Source organism: Mesocricetus auratus, unplaced genomic scaffold, assembly GCF_017639785.1.
Source record: "Mesocricetus auratus isolate SY011 unplaced genomic scaffold, BCM_Maur_2.0 Super-Scaffold_100707, whole genome shotgun sequence".
Lineage (NCBI taxonomy): Eukaryota > Metazoa > Chordata > Mammalia > Rodentia > Cricetidae > Mesocricetus > Mesocricetus auratus.
The window spans coordinates 13,808,033-13,815,718 of NW_024429269.1; the positions used below are offsets into that span (position 1 = coordinate 13,808,033).

General features: G+C 56.3%; 1 protein-coding gene across 2 annotated transcripts; it reads left to right on the forward strand.

The window, feature by feature from the left end:
- The first annotated feature begins 1,136 nt into the window (after nt 1-1,136).
- Nucleotides 1,137-7,179, forward strand: Slc22a17 (solute carrier family 22 member 17). Of its 2 annotated transcripts, none has more exons than XM_005085575.4 (10): nt 1,137-1,273; nt 1,380-1,871; nt 1,962-2,065; nt 4,155-4,309; nt 4,970-5,135; nt 5,291-5,436; nt 5,556-5,661; nt 5,819-6,036; nt 6,323-6,434; nt 6,558-7,179. In XM_005085575.4, exons 2-10 carry the CDS (start codon nt 1,605-1,607, stop codon nt 6,844-6,846), a joined length of 1,563 nt encoding a protein of 520 aa, XP_005085632.1. In that variant the 5' UTR covers nt 1,137-1,273; nt 1,380-1,604; the 3' UTR covers nt 6,847-7,179. The 2 variants fall into 2 exon arrangements, with proteins under 2 accessions (XP_005085632.1, XP_012980361.1); XM_013124907.3 differs by having other exon boundaries at nt 1,383-1,871.
- The last annotated feature ends 507 nt before the right edge of the window (nt 7,180-7,686 follow it).

A 7,686-nucleotide genomic window follows, 5' to 3' on the forward strand; every position in this document is an offset into this window, starting at 1 on the left:
TCCACCTGAGTGAGAGAGCCGTAGAGGTGGTAACAGGCAGGGTTCTGTGAGAGCCGTAGAGGTGGTAACAGAGGCAGGATTCTGTGAGGAACTTGATGTGAGATGGAGGCGGCATTTCAAGGGCAAACACCGAACATATCTGACCGTAGGTGGGTGATGAGGGTGCCATTCCCTCAAAGAGGGAAGCATCAGAAGACACCCAGGCTGTGGGGGAGGGCGTCACATGATTTCTCTCTTGAGGACCCTAAGGGGCATTCGAGGCTGTTTCTCTGACGTAGGACTCGGAGAGAAAGCGGATGTGTATTGTCCGAGGATGGTGTCTAACGCTCAGAGGCAATGTTGAGACGAGGAGAAGGTAGGCATAAACCCACGCTGAAGAGGAGCATGTGACTGCCGCGGAGAAAATAAGCCAGGAGAAGGTGAGACTTGGCAGTCAAGGGAGGAAGTTTAGAAGAAGAGGTGGTCAACAGTGCCAAATGTTGCTAGAAAATGGTGATTCAACCGAGTTGGATGTGGGAAAACCAGAGACCTGTCCCCCAGCAGAGGACGGAAGCTAGAGAGCGACGCACAGTGCCAACCGACTCCTCCGTCTGCATAAAGCATCCTGCAATTGCTGAACTCCATGCCCGCTTCCCCTAGAAACCGCCTCTGAGGGCATCTTGCCCACCCTTTAGCCCAGATCTCACATATGGCCTGAGATACAGCAGGCACGCGATACATTTTATTGATAAAATTAGTGTGGCGGGGTGGAGGGTGGCTGAATGAGTGACAGGGAAGATTGGAATGAGGAGGCGTCTCGGCGCTTGTCCCCGCTATGTAATATCCTTCATCTTTTCCTTTCTCTCTTTCGTCCTTTCTTTTAACCACGGTGGAACAAGCAGCCCCAAGGCACACACAACGGAGACCCCAGCCCCTACTTCCACGCGGGCCCTGGCCCCCCTTCATCTCTGACGAACAGTCTGGACCCAGGTTCTGCTGACGTGGGAAGGGGAGGAGAGTCTGGAGGAAGGGGAGGGGAAAGCAGCGCAGAGACGGTAGAGACGGAGGAGGCGCCCGCGGCTGCAGAGCTGCAGAGCGGGGTCTCTCGGCCCTCGGCGTCCCGGCCCTCGGCACGCAGCTGGGCCAGACCACAGTCCATCCTCTCGGCGCGGCCCACAGGGCCCCTGCGGTCGGCAAGCTGGCTCCCCGAGTGGCCACCGGGACCCCCGAGCCCAATGGCGGGGGCGGCAGCAAAATCGACAGCACCGTAGAGATCGCCCCCAACGCCAACGGAGTAAGTGTCTGCGCCCCGGGGGCTCTGCCGACCTACCCCCGCCCGCGCCCCCCGCGTGCCCGCGGCCTCCCCAGCCTCACCTTCTCTCCCCCACCCCTCGCCGCAGCAGGTCGGGAGCCTCGGAGATGCGGTGCCCCCCGAGCAGCTGCAGGGTGAGCGGGAGCGCCGGAGGGAGGGGGAGGGCGACGCGCTGGGCAGCAGCCTGTCGCTGGCCGCGCCCCCAGGCCCCCTCAGCTTCGAGGCTCTGCTCGCCCAGGTGGGGGCGCTGGGTGGCGGCCAGCAGCTGCAGCTCGGCCTGTGCTGCCTACCCGTGCTCTTCGTGGCGCTGGGCATGGCCTCGGACCCCATATTCACGCTGGCGCCCCCGCTGCACTGCCACTACGGCGCCTTGCCCCCCAACGCTTCGGGCTGGGAACAGCCCCCCAACGCCAGCGGCGTCAGCGTCGCCGGAGCGGCCCTAGCAGCCAGCGCCGCCAGTCGAGTCATCACCAGTACCGACCCCTCGTGCAGTGGCTTCGCCCCGCCGGACTTCAACCACTGCCTGAAGGACTGGGAGTATAACGGGCTACCAGTGCTCACCACCAATGCCATTGGCCAGGTGAGGCAGCCGGGCGGGATCTGGAGTGGGAGCTGACCAGGGCAGCGAGGACCCAGCCTCATGCGGCTGCACCCCCTCTCGTGTCCCCAGTGGGATCTGGTGTGTGACCTGGGCTGGCAGGTGATCCTGGAGCAGATCCTGTTCATCTTGGGCTTTGCCTCCGGCTACCTGTTCCTCGGTTACCCCGCGGACAGGTGAGGACTTTTGTGGGGGCAGGGCTGACAGAAAGGAGGGGGTGCTGGCAGAGCTGGTCCACGCAGCTGGGTTTGCAAGAAGACAACGATGGTTCCGTTGACTACTCCACTGTCTCCTGTGGACTCCTGTTTAACCGTATGTCTCAGGTTCATCCCCGTCAAGAAATACACCTGCTATACCCTCTTCCACACAAGGAAATGACCTCACATTCCTGGCCTGTTGACCCATCCCCATCCCCACTGATCAGGAGATCCATATCCAAAAGTCAATGACCTCATCTCCAAAGTTAAAAACCACTTCCTCAACCAAAACCTTGCCTCCACATTTGTTCCTTCTCCCCTATGGCCCCAGGCACCTCCCTTTCCATCCTCATGAATTGGCATGAGTTAGCCCATCTCAGTGGCCATGTTCCTAAAACTAAATATCAACAGCCCCATTCCCCATCGATCAATAATCCAACTTTTCAAACAGATGACCTCTCTGACCCCAGCTCCTACAGTTATTAGCTACCTCCACAAGTAACTCTCTGAAGTAACTCATACTTCCCTGCCTGCCACCCAGGGCCTCTGCTCTGTGCATCACCAACTCCAAGAGAGCCTCACAGACCAACAGTCCTGTCTTCATGGCTGCCCAGAGCTTTCAGAACCTCTTGGACCAAAACCCACATCTCCATGAATCAGTAGTGTCATCTCCGAAGACAGTTCCGATCTGGCTAACTAGTAACTCTGGGTAGTTCCAAATCCCTATCTCCTCTGCCTTTGAAAACCAGGACCACTGACCATCGACCTGTGATGTACAGTCCCATCTAAGTGACTAATGGTTCAAAGGCATTAATGGTCAGGTTCCTTAAAATAGCCGTCCTGCTTGCTTAATAATCACATCTACCTGTACCTGTGAACCGATGGCCCTGCACCTGCAGAGTAGTAGCTCCTCTCCAAGCATCGGTAGCCATGTTTCCACGTGCCAGGAGCCACTTTCCTGGGGGATGACAGCCTCGTTCCCCATGATGGATAAGTCAGTCTAAAGTCAGAGGCCTTAGCTCATCCTTATGAAAACCAGCCCTAACTTATCCTGTTATTTGTCGTGTTCTAAGGTGTCAATGCCTCCCCCCTTCTAGGGACCGTTGACCCTGTCTTCATCTCCCACAGACCACTCAGTCTCCCAACAGTCGGTAACAAAGTCCCTGGAAGCCAGTAGCCCTGTCTTTGCTTGAGGGCTGGGACCATCACCAGTTACCAGTAGCTCATCTTGCTGTCTTAGTGCCTGTTTTCATGGATTAGTCTGTTTGTTCCAGTGGCACCCACCCACCTACACTAAGACCCTCAATTGTTCTATCACTAGAGACCATTTATCCAGTCTCCAGAAACTAAGTATTGCCATCCCATGGATTAGTAGACCCATTTCCCTGGAATAGTAGTAGCTCCGTGTTCTGACCAGTGGCCCATCCCACTGCCTACCCATGTGTGCAATGAGACCCAAGCCCCAACTCTATGAAACAGTGGTCTCATCCCCAAAGGACAACAGCTGTATCACCACTGATGAATAAATAACCATTGGCAGTACACCTGGCCGATGGTTACCCACAGGCTGGGAGCTCCTACTTGAGCAAGACAAGATCTGTTACCTCTGACCAATACCTCTACCAACACAACCCTCCTAAGTAGGGCCTCATTCTCACCCTCAGGGTTGATCTCACATCCATGGTTCAGCCCTAACTCTGACCAGTAGCCTTGTCCCTTCCCATAAGACCATAGCTACACCCCATTGTCCAGTAGTCAGACATCTTGTTTCAATGGTTCCCACCCTGGTCCCCTGCCATCAATTTTGGACAGGGTCTGTCTGTGTAGTACTCTTACTGTCCTGGAACTCCTGAGGCTGGCCTCGAACTCACAGAGATCCACCTACCCCTGCCTCCCAAGTGTTGGCATTAAAGGCGAGCACCACCACACCCACTCTGCCATATTTTCTGGCTTCAGTACCCTGAACCTCATCCTCATACCAGCTTAGAAGAAGGCAGCTAGAGCTCCCCCGGTCAGTACCTCCTCCGTCAGGGCGTCTGAGTAGCCAGAAGCCCTCCCTACTTTCCAGGTTTGGCCGTCGTGGGATTGTGCTGCTGACCTTGGGACTTGTGGGCCCCTGTGGAGTGGGAGGAGCTGCTGCAGGCTCCTCCACAGGCATTATGGCTCTTCGATTCCTCCTGGGCTTCCTGCTAGCTGGTGTTGACCTCGGTGTCTACTTGATGCGTAAGTGGGATCCTGCCCGAGACCTCTGCCTTGGGTCTCGTGTCTTCCCTTCTGTATTTCCAGGCCATTTCCACTGCCCTAGGTCCCAAATGTCAGCTGTCCAGAATCTCAGCGGTCTTTCTGCCCTGGCTTTTTAGAGTCCTGGCGAGGGCCCTGCTTCTTCCCACACGGTCCTCTCTTGCCGTCATCTTTGAAGTCCTGACCTGACCTTACTTCTGTCAGGGAATAGACCCTCGCTTTAAAAATGAAATGTTGGCCACATATGGCGGCATACAGCTGTCATTCCAGGACTCGGGGGCTGTAGCAGACAGGTTGTGAGTTCAAGAGTGGCATGGGCTACATTGTGAGACCTTGTCTCAAACCCCGCCCTAAATGAAATCCTAAGAAGCTTGTTTGACCTTGGACAAAGGTCGACATGAAGGTCAAATAGAAGGAATGTCAGAGGCCCTGTAAACTCCGATCCAAAGCCCAGCTAGGTTTCAGGAGATGGGTATAAGCTCTTGCCTCTTGTCACCCAGAGGTTAGTCTGCGGGAGGTGATGGCTACAGCCTCTGCCGAGGGCCTGACCTGGCTTTCTGTCCTTTCTTCCATCCCTCCCTCTCTCCTCTCACACCTCCTTATTCCCTGGCCTCTCTCCCTTCATCCCTGCTGTATCTCCAGGCCTGGAGCTGTGCGACCCAACCCAGAGGCTTCGGGTGGCCCTGGCAGGGGAGTTGGTAGGGGTGGGAGGGCACTTCCTGTTCCTGGGCCTGGCCCTTGTCTCTAAGGACTGGCGATTTCTGCAGCGAATGATCACCGCTCCTTGCATCCTCTTCCTGTTTTATGGGTCAGTATCACCTGTGGCCTGCTTTTTCCCATCTCTGCCTGTGGCAGAGCCCTTAGTTCCCGCCAGCTGCCCAGTTCCTCAGAGGTGGTAGTTTCCCACTCCTGGGCCCAGGGAAAGAAGGCGCTTGTCCATACATTCTGCCTCCCCGCCCGTAGCTGGCCTGGCCTGTTTCTGGAGTCCGCACGGTGGCTGATAGTGAAGCGGCAGATTGAGGAGGCCCAGTCTGTGCTGAGGATCCTGGCTGAGCGAAACCGGCCCCATGGGCAGATGCTGGGGGAAGAGGCCCAGGAAGCCTTACAGGGTGAGAAGCGAGGGGTCCCTACGCGGCGTGACCTTTGCGGGGTTGTAGCTGCGCCCCCTCCGGTACTGGAGATCCCGGGGCCTCAGCTGTTTCTGATCCCTCCTGTCTTTTTCCTGAAGAACTGGAGAACACCTGCCCTCTGCCTGCGACATCCACCTTTTCCTTGGCAACCCTCCTCAACTACCGCAACATCTGGAAAAATCTGCTTATCCTGGGCTTCACCAAGTGAGCCTGGCTGTCTGAGCTGAGGGCCAGGCCAGTAGCTGGGATAGGGGCTGGTTGGGTAGGGAGAGCCTCCTGAAACCCGGCAGAGGATGCAGCTGTGGGAAGCTGTGGATGGGGGACTCAGAAGCTGTTCTTTGTCCCCCGCCCTGTGCCACAGCTTCATCGCCCATGCCATTCGCCACTGCTACCAGCCCGTGGGAGGAGGAGGGAGCCCATCCGACTTCTACTTGTGCTCTCTGCTGGCCAGTGGCACCTCGGCCCTGGCCTGTGTCTTCCTGGGGGTCACCGTGGACCGTTTTGGCCGCCGGGGCATCCTGCTTCTCTCCATGACTCTCACAGGCATTGCATCCCTGGTCCTGCTGGGCCTGTGGGATTGTGAGTATCTTCTCTTCTGTGCATTGTGGGAATCCTACAGTTAGGGAACCCCAACAGCGGTGTCTCAGAAAGGTCTAGCTACTACATCTAACATAGGCCAAGACTCAGACCTTCCCCAGACCACTGTCCATCTGTGTAAACTTGTCTGTTCCTGCATTCCATAATGGAGGGCCCAGAACCCAAACAGCATAGGCCAGAGGCATTGAGAGCCAAGAGGATGACGTCAGAGACAAGGCCGGGCGTGTGCTCCTCACCTCCATTCATATCGTCCCTCTTGGTTCCCCAGATCTGAACGATGCTGCCATCACCACGTTCTCTGTCCTTGGACTCTTCTCCTCCCAAGCTTCTGCTATCCTCAGCACTCTCCTTGCTTCTGAAGTCATCCCAACAACTGTGCGGTAAGAGGGGTGTTGCCAGGGGGAGGGCCGGGGCCAGCCCGACCCCAAGGCCTTCGGCTGAGGTAAAGGGCTGAAGGATGAGAGACACAGCTGTAGGCTCAGTGCCTTCCCCGTGTTTCTCAGGGGCCGTGGCCTGGGCCTAATCATGGCACTTGGGGCTCTCGGAGGCCTGAGTTGTCCAGCTCAGCGCCTCCACATGGGCCACGGAGCCTTCCTGCAGCACGTGGTACTGGCGGCCTGCGCCCTCCTCTGCATCCTCAGCATCATGCTGCTGCCCGAGACCAAGCGCAAGCTTCTGCCAGAGGTACTCCGGGATGGGGAACTGTGTCGCCGGCCTTCCCTGCTGAGACAGCCACCACCTAACCGCTGTGACCATGTCCCACTGCTAGCCACTCCTAACCCTGCCCTCTAAACAGCCTCTGAGCACCGCAGTGGGAGGCTGGCCTCACAGAAAGGTGACAAAGGGCCCTAGGAAGGTAGACAGGAAGGCAAGGCCACCCCACCCTAAAGCTCAAAGGCTCCTCACTCCAGCCATCTAGGAGAGCTCAGAGGGCCTGTCCCCAACCCCATCTACTCCCTGCTGCTTTAAGTTCACTTTGTCAGCCAGAATCAGTGCGGGGTGGGCGGAGCATCACACTATAACCTTTAGGTCTGGGCTCCATCCTGTGTCCAAAGACATCTTCCCAGGCCTCACTCTTTCTCGCTCTTTCATTCTGTTTCAATAAAAGACATTTTGAATAAATGAGCATATCATAGCCTGGACTTCCCTCCCTTATGTCATCCTTTTATCTCTTGGGGAAAGACTTTTCTCAGTAGGACACAAACCAGTGACCTCTCTGTCACTGTGGCCGCTCGCTGCCTGTTCTGTGCTGGGACTCTGCTGGGTACCTCACACACATTGTCTTACTTCATGCTTACAACAACTGCAAGGTCGGTGTTTGGAGCAATTAAGGTTTTGTTTTGGGGAGCTATAAAAATTAACTTTAGAGGCTGGAGAGATGGTAGTTGAGAGTTTAGTTCCCAGCACCCACATGTGTCTGCTCACAACTGCCTGTGACTCCAGGAACCTAATGCTGCCTTCTGGCCCCCAGAGCACCCACATGCATATGCAGGAAAGGAAGAGCATCTCTTTAAATTGACTTCAAAAGAGCTTGGCAGATGTGGAGCAGCTTAAAGTGAGAGCTCACAGGACGGAGAAGCTAACATACACAGCACACATGACTGCATGAACTCCAATAGATCCCTGCTGAGG

What these genes read in the sequence shown, in the direction of transcription:
- Slc22a17 (XM_005085575.4), top strand. Translation starts at nt 1,605, where the DNA reads ATGGCCTCGGACCCCATATTCACGCTGGCGCCCCCGCTGCACTGCCAC. An exon ending in CTCGGTTACCCCGCGGACAG is followed by an intron (nt 2,066 to 4,154) that starts GTGAGGACTTTT and finishes CCTACTTTCCAG; the next exon opens with GTTTGGCCGTCGTGGGATTG. An exon ending in CTTATCCTGGGCTTCACCAA is followed by an intron (nt 5,662 to 5,818) that starts GTGAGCCTGGCT and finishes CCTGTGCCACAG; the next exon opens with CTTCATCGCCCATGCCATTC.